General features: G+C 42.3%; 1 protein-coding gene across 5 annotated transcripts in view; it reads right to left on the reverse strand.

Annotated features, from left to right (window-relative positions):
• The window catches only part of FNBP1 (formin binding protein 1), a 115,910-nt gene that overhangs the window by 56,573 nt on the left and 37,166 nt on the right, over nucleotides 1-22,171 (reverse strand). For all 5 annotated transcript variants that reach the window (XM_033123835.1, XM_033123834.1, XM_033123833.1 and 2 more), the window contains exons 2-4: nucleotides 19,587-19,702; nucleotides 8,367-8,423; nucleotides 7,546-7,693 (exon numbers count right to left, since the gene is read on the reverse strand). In XM_033123835.1, the coding sequence (XP_032979726.1) occupies nucleotides 7,546-7,693; nucleotides 8,367-8,423; nucleotides 19,587-19,702 (321 nt within the window). The remainder of the gene's footprint in view (nucleotides 1-7,545; nucleotides 7,694-8,366; nucleotides 8,424-19,586; nucleotides 19,703-22,171) is intronic.

Below are 22,171 nucleotides of genomic sequence, written 5' to 3' on the forward strand. Positions count from 1 at the left end.
CGGGCGGTCTGGGATGATGTTTGAATGGATCTTTGAATAAAGTGCAGGAATGAACTTGAAAAGGTCTGGGCAAACACCCCTCCAAGAAGCAAATGAAGATACTCCGATGTGGGGAAGGGCTTGGCGTGTGCAAGGACCAGCGAGACGCCAGTGCAATTAGACCGAAGTGAGAGTAAAGGCAGAAGTCAGTGAGGACTACACCCTGCGTGGAAGGCTTCCCGGCCACAGTGAGCACGATGGAAAGCTACTGGAAGGTTTCAGAAGGGAAGTGACGTGGTCTGGTTTGCACTGTCACTAGATTGTGCTGCTAGATGGAGGCTGCACTGAGTGGGGACAGGAGGGGCAGGGGGACCAGGGAAGAGGCTGTTGCATTTGCCTAAAGGAGGGTTGTTAGTGGGGAGGGAGGTGGGGCGCTGGACCACGGACTACAGGGCAAGCCTGAAAGCAGAGGGATGGATTCGGAGGCTGAGTCCCCGGGTGTATGAGGGAGCGGCCTAGGAGTGGACATGGAGAAGTAGTGAGAGGTGTGCCGATTCACAACACTTCCTGAAGGCACACCTGACAGGACTTGATGTCATTTAGAAGATGGGATGTAAGGGGAAAGACGTCCTAGGTGCCCCACGGTTTTGGCCAGAACAATTAGGTTAAAAGAAAATGCCATTTACTGACTGGAGGAAATGCAGGTTGGAACTGGGCTGATAAAAAAGTTTGGGGGATCCAACGTTTGTTGCTGGGTAGGTTGCCAGGCCTGCTGCATTGCACAACTGGGGGGCGTCATTCTCACTGCTGCTGGGCTCCAGGGTCTGCTCTGACAATGGTGAGACGGGGGTAACTGGGTACAGGAGAGTCAGGTGAGATGCAAATATGAGTCAAGTAATTCTCACAATTCTTAGAAGAAAAGGAAGGTCTCATTCCAGATTACAAGGGAGAGAGACAAACCCAAAGTCACATTTCAAATCTATGAAATCAGGACAGAATCTAAGTATCCTGATAAGTAAGTATGTTACCCCATAAATGATAAAATTTCTTTGGTTCAGCAGACCAGTGGTTTTGCAGGCGACAGAACCACAGTGGTGATGGGACCTTAATGAACAGAACGCTTCTTACTACACATGTTCTTTCAAATCAAAAAAGACATAACAATACAAAATATACTTCCTAGAGATACATTATTAAACCTGGGGACGTTAGTGTGTGTGGTTGTCAGTGTGACCTGCGTAATCGACCAACAAATGAAAGATCAAAGGACGCCTTGCTTTCTGATTTATTTAAATAAATGCAATAACACCAATAAGGACGGATGGCTATGAAAACCCACTGCTCCTTTTCCAGGTCATGAAATCTGAAACCTGCCTCGGTTTTCATGTGTTCTTTCCACACATCGTGGCTTTATAACAGAGTATCCACAGTTCAATCTCAATAGGACTACATACATCAGAAACAGATCTGTAATGAGCTTGATCACATATATGTGTGTGTATATATATATATATATATATATATATATATATATATATATATATAAACTCCTTTTAGTTTTTGCTGTCTTTTGTGCTAACTTTATCTATTTGCTGCAATCTCTTATAAAAACATGTTCCAAACATACTGGAGTCAGCCCATGCTGCAGAAGCGCCTTGTAGGAAATGAAGTCCTTTCGTGAGGTTCGCAAATACTTGTAGGACTTACCCAACACCCGACTTTAAGAGAAATGTTACAGCCTTTAGCATCAATTTTCAAACATTTCTGAAACCTCAGTGCGGGGAATGTAATGGTCGGTTCTAAATAATGCGGGGTCTTATAAGCACTCTGAAGTTCATAAAAAGCTTCGTGAGTCACTGAGGGTACTGCAAAATTGTTTCCTCTGGAACTCTTCAGATACAAAGTGACTCTGCTCCCGCCCAATGTTTTGTAGTGAACCACACTTTCCACCTGTTGGGAGAAGTTTACTCGGAGGTTCCTGTGCATGCATGCCAGAACTTTCTGATTCCCCATCACAAAGACCCTCCTCTGTGGTTAGTGAGGATCGTTGCGGGTAACCCCAGCCAGGCTCGAAGGCTGGAGCTGCTCTGAACAATCTGTCTAAAACCCTTTAACACCTTGATTCAATGTGCAAACACTGCCGGCAAGAGTGTATTTACAATAGTGCTTATGGAAGAATCTATCTGATAGCAACTCTGAATTATCCACATCTCAGACAAGACAAGTCACATCCAAGGTGATATATGTCAGTGACTTGGGAGTCTCACCTCTACTGGTGTTAAAGACCGTGAGTCATACAATTGATCAAAGCTTCATCCAGAACCATAAATCTGGTATGCTTTGACCTCATGTTCTCATGTCTGGGAATTGATCTTGGAGAAATAAGCTCCATCCCACACACAAAGAAAATAGCTATAATAATAAAGAGTTCACTGCAGTGTTGTTTTTATAACTAACTAACTAACTAGAAACTGGTAATTGCTTATAGATCAAATAATGAAGAATTAGTTAAATGAATTATAACAGTTAGAATTAGACATAGTCACCAAAATACTACTTATTAAAACTTCATAGTTCACGTAAAAGCATGGAAAGTGCTTATGATATTAAATGGGGAATAAAGAAAAATATAAATTATATTTATACTAGGACTAATACTCATAAATATCATGTATAACATACCATGTTGCCCCGAAAATAAGACCTTGCCGGACAATCAGCTCTAATGCGTCTTTTGGAGCAAAAATTAATATAAGACCCGGCATTATATTATATTATATTATAGTATAGTATAGTATAGTATAGTATATTACAACTGGCCTTATATTATAGTAAAATAAGATCGGGTCTTATATTAATTTTTGCTCCAAAAGACACATTAGAGCTGATGGCCCGGCTAGGTCTATTTTTTGTGGAAACACGATACAGACACTCAGAACCCTTTCATCTTGGGCTTCCAGAATGTTCACGTTCCCTGATGAGAAGTGTTCCTGGCTCAGACATCAGACAGGGAAAAACTTGAACTTCTCTGCTTTTGTAGATGGCAAGTCAAGGTTCCCTTTTTAAGAATTTACTTTTGAAAAGTCAACATATTTTCATAAAAATGAGCCAACAGATTTGTGTGTCAGGACAAACACTGGTTATTCATATTATTGTGTGAGTGAGCTGCATTGTAATATGAGAATACAGCTGATGTGGAAACTGCTGCATAAACACCATCTTTTCTCCTAAAAACATGAACGGCCAGAACTATCCGATTTTGGAGATTTGAAGACTTAGAGATAAAACAGCTGACTCATTTTCATGCGATGGCCCCCAGGGCAAGGAGAATGTTCATCTTTCCCACTATATCTTCCTTTCTTCTACTTCCGTTCACATCTATACAAAAAGGGAAGGAAACCTCTCTTTTTTGCATAGTGAGCTATTTTCACCAGGCTGACTCTTGGTAGAGATTCATCTATTCAAATATGGCAAAATCGAGGTGAAAAGTAATTCTCTACTAGGATTCTGAACTGAACTTACAAATACTCTATACGCAGTAACGAGATCCAGCAGTAATCCTGTGAATTCAACATCGTCCCTTTGGGCAGACAGGATTTTGCCACTGCATCAGATGGCTCAAAAGGTATTACACTGATGGTTAAGAACGGTATTTAAGCAAGACCCTGTTTCTAGTCAGCCATCAGAAATGGTAGCGAGATCGAAAAATTTTAAAGTAGTTTTTCCAATTCCACCAATTCAACATTTTTAGAAAGGTCATTTTAAATGCAGGGTGTGCCTACTGTTAATGCCATATGGTCACGAGAAGGCCTCTGTACACTCCTGTTTTCCATCAGAAACCCTGACCAAAGAGCTAGGGGCAGGAAGGAGAATTTGTCTTGGAAACAGGAGGTACTGGATACACAGTGCCTGTACATCAATCTACCCCAGCACAGTGCTAGGTGCTAGGTGCTTGGTACTTGGTGCTAGGTGCTAGGTGCTAGGTGCTTGGTCTTCTCGAAATCCTCCCTCCAGCTCTGTAAGGCGGTCATTATAATCAGCCCTCAGTTACAGACTCAGAATGGGGAGCTCAGAGAGTTTCCGTAAACTGCCTCAGGTAGATGGTGGGGCTACCTGAATCCTGAGCCCATTTGTTGGCTGGAAAGCCCGTGTCTTTTTCTCTCCTTGTCCAACAGCCTCGCAGGGAGCGACAGCTCTGGGGACACACTAATGATCTTGGGTCCCCCCTCTTCTAAGATCTGAAGCACACTGTCAACACTTCTTTGCAGACCAACGAAGGAGCACCTGGATTTGACATCAGAAGAGCTGGACTGGAGGTCCAGCTCTGTCATGCCACTTCCGATAAGAATGTCACCAGAAAGTAGAAATGATGACATTTTGCGGTGATTCTAAGAGTCAGCCTTTGGAAAATTAGATCACTTACTAGAAAAGGGGAAGGGTGGTCAAAAGTGAAAGTTCTAAAGGAGAATTATTGGTTAATATGAGTGGATCTCAAGGTGCTCCTTTGTAAAGCGAACAGCCATTTAATCCACATCCTTGGATGTAAGTTAAAGAAAGTAACTCAATGGAAACCAAAACACGCATATGTACACGCACTGCCCTGAGAGGCAGGTGTGTGAAACCGAGCCCCACCACGTGACCCAGGCCTGCCTGCTTCCGGCTCCTCGTCTTGTGTAAAATGTGTAAGACGACAGTCCCCGCCCCCAGGGATATAGTGAGGATGAAATGTAAATGCAATAGATGTCAGATATTATCATCGATAAAAACACCCAACATTATCAGAATAATGTGAAAAATCACAGTGTATCAATGTATATAACATAATGCCACATTATGCAGTCATTCAAAATCATAGTAACTATTATATGGAAAAAAGCAAAAATGTTCATGATGCATTATATTAAAACACCACAAACATACATTTGCTCACGGATATTCTTTCTCGAATTTTAAAGGGTTTCACAACTTCCTAAAATTTCATCTTAGTATAATTACAAAATGCTTTAAGAGAGCCTGGTGTTTGCCGCTCCACCCAACAGAACATTTGACTCGGAGATGTGTCCTTGTAATTCTCCTTAAAATAAAAGGTACACCATGTATAGCAAGATATTATTTAACGTGTATCAACATATAATTTACTCTATAAATTACTATAATTTGTGATAGAAAAAGGAACAGATTTCAAAATACAGATATGATGTATTGTAAAAAAGACGTGTGATTAACAGTGAGTAAATAAAACAAAAGAACCCAGTTATAGCACAACAAAGAAATACAAGGAGCCTCGGCTAGTAAAACAAAGTCTAACTGAGAACTAAGCACATCTAAGCCTGCTTCTTCTACTTCTCAATTATTTCTTTCACTCGAGGAGTATTTATCGAGAGGCTGCTTAGTGCCATGCTGGACTCTGTTCCAGGTGTTGGGGACCCAACGGTGGACGAGGGTTCTAAAGGAGCACCCCACACTAGTATGTAAGTTCCACGAGGGCAGCTCCTCGTGGAGCTTATAGGAGCTTACATCCCGGTGCGGGGTGAAAGAAAACAAATACATCAAGTGTATGACACTGGTAAGTACTAAGGAAAGCAGGGGAAGGTGGTGAGAAAAAGGAGGGGAGGGACTTTGCATTTTAAGCAAGGTGGATGAGAAAGACCTCAACGAGAAGGTGATATTCCTGAGAAAGAAATCAGCAAGTGAGCACACTGCAGATACCTGGGGGAGAACTTTCCAAGGAGAGGGAAGCCAGTGCAAAGGCCCTGAGGCAGGTCACGTGGGGCATGGAGGAGAAGCAGCAAGGAGGCCATGTGCTTGGAGGAGAGGAAGTCACACAGGAAAGCCAGGTTACGGGGGCTTCGCATCTCATGATTCACTCCAGAAATAGAATTCATATTCTCCACTAAGGGAGGTGCACAGACTTTTTGTTCAGGGTGTTGCAAAAATGCTAAACCATATGGGTGAACAAGTCATCAAGAGACACAAAGCGCTGACCAAAGTGACAAAGGGGAAGAAGGTTGAAAGTTTGCAAGGTTGAGGCAAGAAAGCAGGTGCTTGTGTTTCATTCTGAACCGCAGTATTCTGCTCCACCACGTCCTTTCCATTGTATAAAAGAAAAGCTCTCCTTTGAGGAATGGTCTAATAGAAGCTGTTGTCTCCTGTGGGACCCCAGTGCCTGGTTTTTCAGACGGGACACTACGGGCACCGTGGGCCGGTCACTCGTTGTCGTGGAGGCTCTTCTGTGCCTTGGAGGATATTTAACAGCATCCCTGGCCTCTGCCCTGCAGATGCCAGTGGCACCCCTGCAGACACAGTCCCCCAGACAACCACACACATCTCCAGACATTGACAAATGTTGCTGGAGGGGAGCAGAATTGTGCCAGTTGGGAGTCACTGCTCTAATGTGAATAGATGAAAGCTTCATCTCGTTTATTAACAATTTCTTTTGAAACCAATGTGTCGATCGTAAGGCATATATCTCTTCCTAACTTCTCCACAGAGCCAAAGCCACGCGCTACATGTTTATAGTTCAGAAAGAAGTAAACGCCTCAGCTCTTCCCAGCCCCTTCCTGTCTCAGGCCCTTTGCACCGGCTGCTCCCTCTGTGGAATGCTGGTCCTGGGCAACTCCTACTCATTCCTCACGTCTTGCTAGAAAGCCTTAACCACTAAGGCCCGTGGGAAGCTTTGCCCTGATCCTGATTCTAAGCATGTGAGCTCTTCTTAGTCCATGCTCTCACGGCTCCTGTATTCGTACTTTGTAGCAACTACCACAACTGCAATTAAATAATTATTTTGGTCATTATTATTTAATGTCTCCTCCAGTTCAGCAGGAACCCTACCTATCTGGGCTCGTGCATCTCTGGAGCACTAAAAGAATGACTGTGGACCCAAGTTTATATACAAAGACTCTCGCTGGCCAATTTTGGGATGTTATTCCTAACAAATTATTATGCACCTCACAAGCGACCAAAGTGCAATGATACAGACCATGGCTTAAAAATAAATCTCTTAGGGCAAAATCTTGACTATGAATATACTTTGAGTATCCATGTTTCCTTCTTTTTAACAATACAAGCTAAGAAAAGATTTTAATGGTGTCAAGAGAAGCAAAAAGGTCCTCTTGCTTGGATGGCAATGAACGACCCAAGGAACCAAGAAGTGGACGGAACTGAGGTCATCTTTCTTGCTTTTTTGAACTCCTTATAAGCATTTATTTGAACATGATTTACCCCTCATAGCATACACCATGTTACACTGTTTACTCTTTTTGTCTGATGTCCTTAAACACATTTATTCCTCAAAGGGTTTAGTGTTCTGGGGCCCATGGAACAGTTTCAGAGTGTCTGAGGGACGGTTGACATTGTACGCAAAGACCTGGACACACTTTCTAGGAACTGGGGGTGTAACCGTTTTTTTTTTCTCCTTGTGGGTGGGTGCATAACTTTTATACGATTCTCAAAGGGGTCAGTTTAAGATTCACCCTTTATACGATTCTATTTAATTTTAAAGTTTCCAGGGATATTCCCCTTATCTTTGGTCCGTCTCTTAGGAAGAAAAAATGGATGTTTGGTTACCGATTTCCTCTCCTGTTTCAGTTCCTGGACGTAGCGGGCTAACTCCACGGTGATCTGTGATGTCATGTTCTCGGAGATGACTTCATGCTGTCCAGCGTAATCGTTCATCTCATTCAGGGTGGAAAGGAAGGCTTTACATGCCGTATACCTACGGAACAGAACACACCGCTCCTGTTCAGACAGGCCACATCCGTCCTCACGCTGCTTTAGGCGCGGGCGCAATAGTAATTAAAATCGGGTTAATTTGCATCGACCTCCCATAGGATCCTGACAATTCATTACACCTACGAGTGTTCGCATCAAAACGGCTCAGAATTAATTACAACAGAAACAGTTTTCCTTTTGTGAAACCGAATTGCTCCACGCAAGGCAGTGTTTGGCTTTGTTAATACTTAGTCCAAATAAAACACAAAAATACACATATACCAAAAATGCCATACCTAGTTAGATCTAAATTAGAGACATAATACGTTTGGGCTGCCTTAATTACTGACTAAAATAGACATATTTATTGGATGAATGAGTAGTATGAAAGAGAATCTTGATATCACAAAACCAAATCAAGATTTAAGAATGCATAATCCACACTTCCTGTATCTGCTTAGATTATATGCTAAGCGTTTCCTAATTACCTTAATTGAAACAATCTGGAATCAACCAAGTAACTCGACAGAAGAAAAGTTAATTGAGTAGGTTTTTATTTTTTCTCTCCCCCAATTTAAAACCTGGCACAAATATGAATGGGAATAGTTCTCCTCTCCTTCGTAGCCATGATCGGTGGCATAAAGATATTACTACATGATTATCAATGAAAAACATACTTGTATTCTTCTTCCTCCTTCGAGTTCTTTTTAGGTTGGTATTTCTTCGAAAGATTCCTACAACAAAAATGCAGACATGTCACCGTATAGAGAAAGATAACTGAGAAACAAGGGAATGAAAGATGAAGCCAGTTGCTCTTGTTTATAAGTTGAAAGAAAATTATTACAAAGTGTCTGCAGCTGAAATCCACTGATCTGCTTCCATCTTCCAATATGTGTGACGAAGCTCTTGTTACGAAGGACTCATATAGCTTTGAATCTTTACCTCAAAGACCGAGCAAATAAAGGCAGAAATGGTCACAAGCTGGCTACTTCCCTGGATGTTAAGACCCCGCTTTATTTAGTTGAGAGTACAGACCATGTGTATAAATGCAGGGGCTTTCATGGAGCACTGAGCTCAGCACAGCGTTTTTTACCAGGCCACCATTCCCTCTAACCATCTTCAGTTGAGCATTATCTAAATCCAAGGGAAGTATGTGGACTGTGTCCAAATGTTTAAATTAATAGTCCAAGTGCCAAGGGCACGTTGTCAAGACCATGTGGCTGGTCCCCCAAAGAGCTCATGAAAACCACCTGTGAACAAGTCTTCTTGAAGGCAGTAGACACAATATTTGGGGGGTGCTCATGCTACGACATTTAGCTAGGAGAACTTTTAACCTGCCTCACAGGTTTGTACTGTACACGCTCCGATTAGCCAAAATCACCTTCGTCTCTTTTCCTAATCCCATCTCCAGGTCAAGCACCCATGTGCATTCAGCACACTTAAATTTACACAAAAACTAAGAGGTAATCATGGCAAAACAAACAAACAACAACAACCAAACACCACGTCACTAACACTGGTTCCACTGCCCGATTTCTCGTGGGTCCTGATTTGGTTACTGTAGTTACCGAAACAGCCAGGGGAGGCCGGTTCACAGTGGGACTCTTCATTTGACAGCATCCCAGAATTCACTTCCCTGTTTATGCCATGTTGCTATTCCTCTTTTAGAGTAGATACTTTCATTTTTTTCACATTATATTTCTTCCATTTCCCCTGAGTCTATAGATTTGCCTAGAAAAAATGTGCAATAATAAATTTACAATTTTTTTTTTTTTTTAAAGATTTTATTGGGGAAGGGAAACAGAACTTCACTGGGGAACAGTGTGTACTTCCAGGACTCCTCTCCAAGTCAAGCTGCCGTCCCTTCAATCTTAGTTGTGGAGGGTGCCGTTCAGCTTCAAGTTGTCCCTTCAGTCCTGAGCTGAGGGCGCAGCTCAGCTCCAGGTCCAGTTGCCGTTGCTAGTTGCAGGGGGCGCAGCCCACTATCCCTTGCAGGAGTCGAACCGGCAACCTTGTGGTTGAGAGGACTCGCTCCAACCAACTGAGCCAGCTGGGAGCTCAGCGGCAGCTTAGCTCAAGGTGCCGTGTTCAATCTTAGTTGCAGGGGGCGCAGCCCACCATCCCTTGTGGGACTCGAGGAATTGAACTGGCAACCTTGTGGTTGAGAGCTCACTGGCCCATGTGGGAATCGAACCGGCAGCCTTCGGAGTTAGGAGCATGGAGCTCCAACCACCTGAGCCACTGGACCGGCCCCTAAATTTACAATGTTGATTATGGTACAATTTACAAACTGAAATGTGATTTCACCTCTAACAGATGACGCGAGAGGCAGTGGACTTTAGTAAAAAACGGACATGACTCTGGAATCCAGAGGCCAATGTGCCTGGATGATATGACCTTGGACACTGCAAGCAAGTCTGTGCTTTCAGTTCCTCATTTGTAAGTCCAGGGGCATTGTAGGAAATGACCTCTATTGTCCCCTCAGGGTTGGAAATTCCAAGGGAATATATAATATCCAATAGAATATATATTGTTGGAATAATTACAAAATGATGACATGAGGGGTGGCCGGATGGCTCAGTTGGTTAGAACGCGAGCTCTCAACAACAAGGTTATGGGTTCAATTCCCGCATGGGATGGTGGGCTGTGCCCCCTGCAACTAAAAGATTGAAAACAGCAACTGGACTTGGAGCTGAGCTGCGCCCTCCACAACTAGATTGAAGGACGATGACTTGGAGCTGACGGGCCCTGGAGAAACACACTGTTCCCCAATATTCCCCAATAAACTTTATTTTTTAAAAAATGATGACGAGTCTATAACAAGTTAAATACTATAATTGAACAAGCTGATGAAATAATGTACTTCCTTGAAGGTTGCCACACTTAATCGATGTCATATTATCTCCATTGATACTCTGGATACAAACCACAGTTTATCTAATAAATCTGGATTTTAAAATGTGAAAAAGCAATTATTTCCTTGAAGAATGTGCCTTAAAGAAAAAACAATGCAAAAGAGAGAATCTTGTATGTTGAAAGCACAGTAGAGTTGAGTTGGTTTATCACAACTACTCCTTACAAGGTAGGTTTAGTAAAAATAATACCATGACTGGCATGAAAGGGGAGCACATGGAAAGCAAATGACAATATGATCAATAAATTCTTTTCCAAATTTACTTAGAGTAGCATACATGGGAGACTGAAGTATTGAAAAAGCCTACCATGTGAAATATTTTTAGTGCATGGTTTTAAATTTACCCATTTCTTCTGTTAACTATAACTTGCAAATTGAAAATAGCACTTCTCAGTTCAAACCCTACATTAAAATTCTTTCAAAACTTTATTTTAAAGTTTATTTAAATCCTTGTTTTCCTTTAGCTTTCAGTCCTTGGCAGCCATAAAAATAAACTTTACATCTAGTTGAAGGAAACAGCTTGAACAGCTCCAGGTAAAACCAGCCTTCTTTTTTTTAATACTTTTTTTTTAAGGAAGGCACAGCTCACAGTAGCCTATAGTGGATCGAACAGGCAACCTTGGTGTTATCAGCACCACGCTCTAACCAACTGAGCTAACCGGCTGCCCCTACAACCAGCCTTCTTTATAGTTAGTTCTTTCTTACCCTCAAATCCTAAAGTGGATTAAAGACCAGTCATGGACCTCGGGTTCTGATGGCTGAGCGTCACTGACAAAGTTAGTGTATAGAGAATTCAAATGCTTCTTAAAAGCACCAATGAATAATTCACTCCATAAATGCCGGCAGAAAACTAAAAGCTTAAGAGGTCTAGAAGTGAATTTCAGATCTAAAGATATATATCTCTCAGGGACCACTCCAAAAAAAAAAAAAGATCAACTTTCATTTCTGTTCTCTGAGACAGGCTTTCTCACCCTATTTGTATGAAGTTATTTTAAAAACAAGCCAGCAAATAAACCACAAAAAGCATCTTAAAATTTATGGGATCTTCCTGAAAATTTTTAAGTGTTTTATATACTTAACTTGCTCTTCAGAGAAGCTAATTAAAAGGTAAGCAAAAAATATACAACCTTTAATAAGGATCCTGGATTTGAACTTGGTTGATCCTAGGAACCGCAGGGAAGCTTTTAAAAAGGAGACACTTGGGACTCATTCCAGACCCTCTGAAATGGAAGGTCCAGGGTTGGGTCCAGGAATGTTTTGTTTTTTCTCTCTCTCTTTTATTTTTTTTTAAAAGCTTACCACAAGATTTCTGGGAAAAGGTGGCAGAAGAAAATTCGATCAGAGAATTGTGCTTTCTCAACAACAAGAGGTGAAAAATAACAGCCAGGAAATTTTTCAACAGCAGAAATTAAACCGACAAAGAATGGGGTAGAACCTCAGTCTACACACTTTGAAAAGTGGTGACCGGGGTGAGAGACCAAAGATTCTGAACCAGCATAGAATGGATGCTGGCCCCACCCTCACTGTCACAGGGAATAATAAGTCCTTATAACCCCGAGAACTGATGCAGAGAGAAGTACATTGAGGAGTGAGTAAGCACTGAGGAAGACAGCCAGGACGGCCAGCCAGATTCCAGGGCTCCGGCAGGAGTGGGAGCAAGAGCTGCCCACCTGGATCTCCACTTTCCAGGGCCTCCAAGCTGAATGCCTGTGGGGAGATCACCCCAAACTTAGGGATTCCAAAGGAACAGGATATACCTTTGACCTCATGGAGTAAACTCCAAAATAGAAACTCTAACAAAATTTCAGAAGAGACAACAGACTCAAAGTCTTAAAGACAAAATGTACAAAACCAGGGCCTGTCCAACACCTTTATCCTGTAATGGAGCTCAGAGAGAGAGACCAGTGGAGCACATAGGCGCACTGGTGTTGCTTACGGTGATAACAAAAGCATGCTTAGGCATTGGCCTGTGAAGTTTATGTGCTTTACCTCATTAAGTGCCCTCAACAACCTCAAAGGTGGGAATTAGTACTATTCACAGTTTATAGATGAGAAAAATAAAGCACAGTGTAATTTGCCCAAAGTCAATGAAAAAACTGAGATTGCATCCTGGGCATTGGGACTCTATAGTCTGTCCTCTTAACTACACCACTAAAAACCCCATGTTAAATACAAGCAAGCCAAAAAAATATGTTATGTAATACAGGGAGGGAACGACAGAGAAAAACCCAGTCTGGAAGAAAATATGTGAGGAAATGAAAGAAAACCAAACTCCATCAGAATATTTTACACTATAGACAAACTTAATAAAACTGCAAAGCCAATAGAGCAAGAATTCCCCACCACCACCACCACCACCACCCAGTCTATAGGATAAAACAGTGGGATGAAAAAGGGAGACTGCAAAGCTAAGGAACAGAATAATGAAGAACTAAAATGCACCACTACAGAACTAGGCTGGATAATTTAATAGAGGGAACATTTGAGAGAATCATCATGTGAAAGCAACTAACATAATCAGAAAAAAAGATGATCTGAAAAAGAAGGAAAGAACATAAGGAAAACTCCTATCTCTGAAGTATATCACCCAAAAAGTAGGGCAGAAAAAATATTTAGATATAATTGAAGAAAATTCCTCTGAAGTCAATGAAGAATTGAACCTGCATATGAAAGAGCTCTACAGAAAACAGAATGATCAACAACAAGGCATAGCCTGGTGAAGTTATCAAACTGCCAAGTGGAAAAAAAAAAAAGTCTTCATATGTACCGTCAAAAAAGCAAGTCACCTACAAAGAAAAAGAATCTGGCTGGCCCCAGACTTTTCCATCAAAAGACAATGCAACAACAAAGTTTGGAAAGAAGGCAAGTATGACCAGAGAGGAACCAAATCAAATCGTTGTCACGCAGTGGCATTCTCAAACAAGAAAGAACTCAAGGATTATGCCATAAGCTCTTATTAGGGAAAAAATATCCCTATTTTTCTTGATGCCAAGAAACAAGTGGAGAGAGAGGCTGTGGTAGAAGGGATGGTGGTGAGCATAAATCAGTATTTAAATACAGAATCAAGACAAATTAACTGTGGGAATCATGTTATACACCAAATTATATAACTCAATTAGAACAGGAAGCACAACACGGAAATACTATTTTCTTTCTCTTTTTTAGTAATGAGTTGAGCATGTTGAATATTACAACATGGAGTTTGAAGAAGAAAAACACAAAAACAATAAGGACATCCTACAAGTTTTTCATAATCTTTTTGCTAAATCTCATGAGTCTGTTTTAATATTTAAAGTTCAGAAAATTCTTCAGTTTCATTTTAATGTCTTTTCTACTGTTAAAGTAAATTTAAATGTAATACCTTGTATATACAATATGCAACATATTTTATAAAATGATTTTTACATAGTTACCTTTTATTTACAATGAGCTCCAATTAAAAAAGAAAAAACAACTGACCAGGACATGAATGGTTCATCAAGAAGAGAGTACAAATGGCTCAAATGCATAAAAACATGTTCAACCTCATTCGTACTAAGAGAAACACAAATTGACACTCAGACTTAGCAATTTTTACTTATCAAATTGGCAAAGATAAAGAAGATTGGTGACAAGAAGCATGGAGGGTCAAGATAAGCAGCAGTGCCACACACTACGGTATGAGTGGTAAGGGTCACAGCCTCCAAGAAGGGCTACTTGGGAAATTCTACCCAACCAGAGAGTTACTTTTAAGAAGTTATACTCTAGCTAGGCTTGCCCAAGTATATTATTCAAGGTTATTCATTGCAACTCTGTTCAGAGTTGCAAACAACTGAAAACAATCAATATATCCACCAATCCAATGCAATACTGCAAAGCTGTAAAAAATAAAACTCTCCAGGATGAAGGAAGGGTACACTGATCTGCTGGGGAAGGGAGGAAGAAAACACACACTTCCTTGCCTGTGTATGTGTAATATCTCTCTGGAAGGATACGTAAGAGACTGATAACCTTTATTGTCCCCGGGGAGGAGGTAGGAGCAGGGACACTTCACTGTACATGAATTTTGTACCTCTGGCATTTTAGATCATATGCATTCATTATCTGATCATAACAAATAATTTAGTTGATTTATTTTTAAAAGAAACAATTGCTGAGGGCAATCAATTGTTGGTGTTCTCATACAGGTCATAGAAGATGCTTTTAAATTATATTAGGAATTTTACCCTACACTGTCTTGAATAAATAATAACTCTAGCAGGGGTTAACCATGTTTCTCTGTAAAGGGCCAGAAAGTAAATATTTTAGACCTGCGAGTACATCACAGTTGTGTGGTCTCTGTTACAAGTATTCAACTGTCACTGTTTTTGCAAAAGCAGCCATAGACAATGCATAAATGAGTGGATGCTGCTGTGTTTCAATAAACCTTTATTTATAAAACCAGGCAGTGGATGGATTTGGCCATGGGCTGTAGTTTGCCAACCAGTCACCTACAGAAACCACAACCCTAATTATCATCTTCTATGTTTAACATTAAGTTGGCAATTTTTCCTGTAATGCAGAAAAAAGTATTTAATAACAAATGTCTCCCTCCAAAAATCATGTTTATTTTTCAACATCTTACTAATGTTTCAAGCAACTGTTTGTTGAATATGCTCCAATCACGTTGGCCTTTCCATTCTTTGAACATGTTCCCACCTCAGGACCTTTGCACTCGCTGAGTCCTCAGCCTGGGAGAGCTACTCCCAGACCCTTCCAGGCCTGCCTTCTCCTTTCTTTCAGTTCTCAAGCACTGGGTTTTCCCTGACCCGTCTACCGAAGTAACCCCTGTCCCCCAACATGCTTATTGCATCACAGTCTCTGTTATTTGCATGCAGTCTCTTTTCCATAGCGAGCAGGCAGGCCTCTCAGGCTCAGGTACTTCCTATGTCTCATTCATTAGAATCCCCCAGAACTCTGTTGACACATTGTTATTTGTTCTGTTTGTGGTTAAACCCTCATCAGCTCTGCAGGCCTGGGCAAGCACATAAATCCCCTTGAAGGACTGCTGACCAAACATCTTAGACCTGTACCCTGCTGATTCACTCTTTCTACAACTCTTTACTAAGCATCTATTATGTCCGGGTAGTGCTCCTTACTAGCGGGTACATTAGTGAACACAACTGAAAGAGCCCTGCCGTGGCGGGGCTCACATCCAAGCAGGGAAGGAGTGGGAGACAATGAACAATAAATACAAAATACGTAAGAAAATTATACAGAACGTCAGAAAGTTATCAGTGCTGTGGAAAAACTGAAAAGCACAGCAGGTGACATGTAAGCAAAGGCTTGAGGGAGATAAGGAGGTGGCCACGTTCCTCCTGGGGGAAGAACATACAGGAGCTCTCTACACGGAAAGGCCAGTGCAACGGCCCTGCGGTGAGAACACGTGCCTGGCATGTGTCAGAAACGGCACGGAGGCCCTGTGGTTACAGCAGAGGTAAGGAGAGAGAGAGGAAAGAGATGATGCCCGAAAGGTATGGGTACCCAATCGTGCAGGGCTTTCCAGGACATCCACTGCCAGGATTCTGGATTTACTCTGAGTGAAATGGGTAGATGTTTTGAACAGTGAAGTGCCATGATCTGCTGCTTTGTGGAAGCCAGACAGACAAGAGGGGACTAAGGGAATCCAGTTAGGAGCCTAATAATCCAGGCACGAGGTGGCGGGAACTGGACCACAGTGGCAGCAGTGGAGGTGAGGAGAAGTGGTCAGATCCTGGATACACCTGGAAAGCCAAGTCACGGTTAGGATGAGGAGGGAGGTGTGAGAGGAAGAGGGGAGCCAAAGATGACCCCAGGTTTCTGAGCTAAGCAAAGACAGATGCCCCTGCCCTCCAGTGAGTGGGGGGAAGCTGGGTTGTGGAGATGCAGATTTTGAGCGGAGAGATTGTTTCAAATACGTTACATTTCAGATGTTGTTTCAACACCCAAATGGAGATTTTGAGGAATCTCTTTCTGGCGTTCAGAATAGAGGTCTAGCTGGGAGACACATATCTGTGAGCCGTTGCCTTGTAGATCAAACTTAAAGCCATGAAACAGGTGAGCTCACCAAGGGAATATATTGAGAAGGGCAGAGGACCAGGGACTGGATACCGGGGCACATCAGGGTGAAGAGGCGGGAGGAACCAGCCAGGGAGGCGGAGAAGGAGCTTCCGGTGAGCGAGGAAAGAAGCCAGGAGACTGGTATTTGAGAAGCCAGGTAAGGAGAAGGGAGCATCCACCCCATAAAGCTGCCAAGGTCAAGGCTGATGAGGAGGACAGAGGAAGGCGGCTGGGTTGACCCATATGGAGGTCGCTGGTCTCCTTGGGGGTGGCGCTGGTGCACGTGCGCTGAGTTTAAGACAGTGAGAGGAGAGCAACTGGAGACAACCGTAAGGACACGTTTGAGAAGTTGTGCAGCAAAGGGAAGCAAAGAAATGGTGGGCAAAGTGAGCTGAAGAGATTCTTTTTTCAATGATGGGCGACATAATGGCGCATTTGTGTGCCGATGAGAATAATCCAGTATAGAGTCAAGAATTGACGTAGGAGAGAAAGGAGAACCACTGGGCAGAGCTCTGGAGTCGGACAGAAGGGGTGAGAACTCGTGCACGAGGACGGCCTGGACTGAGACAGGAACATCTTGGGGGCCGGAGCATAGAGGCGTGGGAACAGATGCTGAGAGCTGGGTAGAGGGTGTGCGAGTCTGCGGACGTTTCCTTCTGACTGCTTCCGTTTTCCCTGTGAAAGAAGAAGCAAGCAGCAAGGATGGGAAAGGGGGTGTTGGCGTTTGATGGAAAAGAAACTGGGGATGACTGGCGACCGACTGCCTGGGGAGGAGGGCGCAGTGCAAGGCTCATAATACCAGGGAGCTGTGTCCTACACAACTAGACTGAGAAACAATGGCTTGAACCGGAGTGGTGGGGGAGGCGGAAGAAGGGGGTGGGGAAGAGTCACTTAGGAGAGTGGGGAAAGCAAGTCGAGAAGGGATCAACAGTATGGTTCGTATCAGCATGAACCGTCCAGCTGAGATCTCAGAGTAAAAAGTTAGAAGACTCGTCAGAAGGATTAGTCTTCTATTTATTTTTTTTATCAACTCCTCCCAACAAGTACAAATTTAGATACTTCTCAGGGACTTAAGGAAACAAATGTTAATATTTAAATCTCAGGAAAAGTACTTCCCCAGAGATGAGCATCATAGCCGTAATAGTGATACTTTATTTCAAGTGGTCAAACACCAGTAAGAAGGTCAGTGGAGAGCTATTAAACCTTCCTCTAAGCCTATCCTGGAATTTGGAGCCTTTTCCAATAGTGACCCATTTGGTTACCTAAGTCCTCAGTTCCCCCAATTCAGGGCCGATAAGAACGGGCAAGGAGCCAGCGGGAGCTAAGAAAGGACTTCCCCTACACGACACAGAAAGATGTAGAAACTTGTAAGAACTATCTTAACAGCATCGAAAAGCAAGCTTCCAAAGCAAAAGGAGAGAGTGGACTAAGGACCAGCAAAGAGAAGTATGTGCTAATAGAAAAAGAAGAGACAACAAATATAGATCCATCCGTAAGGTGAGACCTTATTTTGGCTGAAACTGTGTGGAATCCACTTTCACATGTAAGACATTTTATGACAAACTACAACATTTAAATAATCAACAAGAAACAGCTCACTCTCTACTCCTGTTTTCAGTTAGAAAAGCCTCAAAGGACTAATGAGGCTGATAGACACACAGGGCACTAAAACCCATCTGGATTCCGCGAGTTAGAAAAATGATTTCATTCAGCAACATTTCAATCTTATTTACTCAATGGAAACAGAACTTGTCATTCATAAAAATATTCCACAGGTCACAATTAGGTGCTTACTTACAAATACCGCCAGCCCTAGAAGGATCCACATTCTTTCAATGATGCACAACATACCCTTTCTGCAGACACTCTCTGGATTAAAACGAAATGTTGCCAAACCAAAAATCACCTAGACCTTTAACAAGTCTTAAAACAATCTGCACAAGCCAAACAAGACATCGTTAAAGATTCTGCATGCCACTTCAAGTTCAAGCTTAGTTTCACCAACAACTTTTAAACACTCTATATAAAAGCACAAATTTCTCAGATAATTCCATCATTAAAGATGTAAGAGGTCCAAAGTTTTTTTAAAATGCTGCTCCACAGGACCTCTCCCACACTGCTGGAGGGGGCGTGAATCCGTTGAAGCATTTTGGAAAATTGTTTGACCCCCGTCTACTAACGCTAAACACACAGGAAGCCTACGACCCTGCAGTTCCACTCCTGGGTATATACTTTATATCCTCAAATAGAAAACAAGCAGTTGCCTAGTGACAGTAGAATGGGACGACCGTGGCATTCTCATACACCAAAATACTAAAATCCAAAGAAAAGACACAAACCACCACCACATCCAACAACATGAATGCATCTCACAAACATAATGGAGAACAAAGAAGCCAAGTACAAACACTGCCTAATAAATGAATACATTCACATCAGGATCAAAAAATAGGTAAAACTAATCCATGCTGTCAGAAGTCTGGAGAGTGGTCGCCCTTGTGGGGTGCATGGTGACCTGGAAAGGGGCAGGGGGCCTCTGAGGTGATAATTTTCTGTTTCTTGACCTGGGTGCTGGTTATATGGGCATGTTGGCTCTGTGAAAATTTCTGGAGCCATACATTTATGGTTTGTTTACTTCCCTGTATGTATATTTCAATAGTTTTCTGAAAGAACTCAGCTGCTCCAAAATTCAGAGAATATCCTTTTTTAAAAAAACGAACCTAAAAGCTAGAACTTAGTTTTTATATTTACTGTTCTGTGAAAATTACTTTTCTATATTAAAAACAACTGTTTCTATTTTACCTTAATGAAAGGGAAAAAGAACTATTTGAAGGATTATACATGTATACTATAAAATGAGAATATAAACTATCCTTACATCCCTGGGCAGTTAACACACAAATAACCTTTCTCAATATTAACTTACCTGAGTTGCTTTGCATAGCTGAGTTCAATCTCCGTTCTTTCCTTCACAAATTTGATGTATTTCTCAAGAATATCAATTCCCCACTGGGTGTGTTTTTCTAAGTTTTCAAATTGATCCTGTTTAAGAACAAACAAAGAGAGTTTGTAATCTTTCTCTGTGATTAACATGATTTCAATGGACAGTTCTCTCAACAACATAGTGCTACAGAAAGCAGGTCTAATATTTTCCATGATTGTACTTGGGCGCTTTTGTGTTGAGCGATTTTAAATCAACATTACCAAATTTGGTTTGAAAACTGCCTGGGGTACTGAACTCTGACCCATTCGTTCATGTTCCCTAGTCCTATTAGAAACATGTTTCTTGGATATAATTAATGTCCTGGTACAAAGGAAAATCTCTCTCTTTTCCAGATACTAAAAACTGAGAGGTGAAACACACACACACGTCAACTCAGTCACACTATTAGCACCTTAACTGTTATCTCTCAGTTGTCACTCAAAACAGCTCATTGAAATTGGGGGCAAGGATATGACATGGGAAGGAGTTACAAAACATGAGCACTGCTTTCTTCAAACAGAGGACTAAAACACCGCACATGGCCTTTATTCAAACACTTTTATCAAGCCCACACCACGTGCTGGGAATGGTGCTAAGAGCTGGGAAACCAAAATGAACAGACATAAGGCCCCAGTGCCAAGGCAGGGAGACGTCCAGGAAGCAGGTGCACTGTCCTGCTGGAGCACAGGGTGGGGTAGGGTGCAAGGGAATGAGAGGTGGTGGGTGAGGACACAAGACAAAGTCCTGGCTGGCTCTCCCAAGGCCTTGAACGCCGAGCTCAGGCTCTCCAGTGGGCACAAATGAGCCACTGAAGGACTTGCGAGGGCAGTGGCATGGCCCTAGATACGTTCAGATTCACTGGAAGATGGAAGTCGGGAGATGGTTCGATAGTAGGAGCAGTGGGGAGGATTTTACTGACATTTACATGGAATCAACTAGTCCTCGTGACTGAGTGGATGAGGAGACCGGGGAGGGACAGGAGGAGACAGAGGATTCTAGGGCGACTCCGGCTCTGCTTCCTGGGCTATGTAGGTGGACGGGCAGCAGTGTGGGGTGAAGTGACACGTTGAAAGAGCGAGTGACATGTCCAGAAGACTTGGAAACACACATCCATTCAGAGCTGAAGGAGGGAGGTCAGTGAGCTGGTGGGTGAAGCGACAGCCAAGGATCAGAGCACCAAGGTCTGCCGCAGCCGGCACTGGGCACTGGGGGCTCTCAGGGCAGAGGGCTGACGGGAGGAGCGCCCGAGGGGCTGGAAAGTAACCAGAGCGTCAGCACATCATGAGGAAGACTGGACTGCAGTGAGGCGAGGATGGAAAGTTTGCTGCCTCCCAGAGGTAACATAATAGAGGATGAGGGTTCTAGTTCCAGCTCTGGGACTTCCCAGAGAACGGCCCTGGAACAATGCAAGGTTTTGGTCATTTGCCTAATTTCATAAATCACTCATGAGAATCATGTGAAACGGGAAAGTGCCAAGTCCAGTATCTAAATGCAAAGCTACAATTAGATCACAGGTGTGTGTGGTCTGCCGGGCCAGTGTCATCCTTCAGCTGGTTCTTAAATCTAACATCTTCGATTTGAAATCTGTCATGGTGCTTTGATTCAATTTTCCAATCAAAGCAGTGCAAACTGCATAATCAGTAAACATTTCATACAAGGTTAACTTGGGAGGGAGTAGGGGCAGAGTCGAAAACACTTGCTCTCAAACTTGAGAAACCCTCTTCTAAAAAAAAGCAATTTCTTCAACCTCACTCCCACCCAGGCCCACAGAATAGTTTGAGAAATATCAACTTAAGAAATTAAGGTTTCATTTTACTGGAATGTTTTTCTGATTGACAATAATCACTCTAAAATGTTTGTCTTTACGCCTAATAATTTTTAATATTATCATAAAACACAAGGGGCAAATATTTAAGTTTTTCATAGATTCTTGCTCCTCAATAATATATTCCACAAACTCCTAGAGTCCATTTCAAGAAAGACTGCTCAGGGAGATTATTTATTTATGTCATCTACAAAGACAAGGGTTGTCAAGCAAATTAATAGTGTAAACAAAACTGCAGGTCTCTTTAAACTACTTGGGAGAACAAATAAACAAACAATTCAAGTACAGTATCCCCCCTCGTCCGCAGTTTCACTTTCTACAGTTTCAGCTCCCCTCGGCCAACGGCCATCTGAAATTATTAACATGGAAAATTCCACCTCTCTTCATCTTGTCACGTAGGCATTGAGTCATCTCACACCATCACAAGAAAGGTGAGCACAGGATAAGATATTTGGAGAGGGGGGAGGAAGAGGCCATATGCACGTAACTTTTATGACAGTATATTGTTATAATTATTCCATTTTATTAGCAGTTACTGTTGTTAATCTCTTACTATGAGTAACTTATAAACTTTATCGTAGGTGTGTATGTGTAGGAAAACACACAGCATATATAGGGTTTGGTATTTACTATCCATGGTTGCAGGCATCCACTGGGGTGTTGGAACATATCCCGGGAGATAAGCGGGGGGGTCGACTGTAAC

This window comes from Rhinolophus ferrumequinum, chromosome 12, assembly GCF_004115265.2.
Source record: "Rhinolophus ferrumequinum isolate MPI-CBG mRhiFer1 chromosome 12, mRhiFer1_v1.p, whole genome shotgun sequence".
Classification (NCBI taxonomy): domain Eukaryota; kingdom Metazoa; phylum Chordata; class Mammalia; order Chiroptera; family Rhinolophidae; genus Rhinolophus; species Rhinolophus ferrumequinum.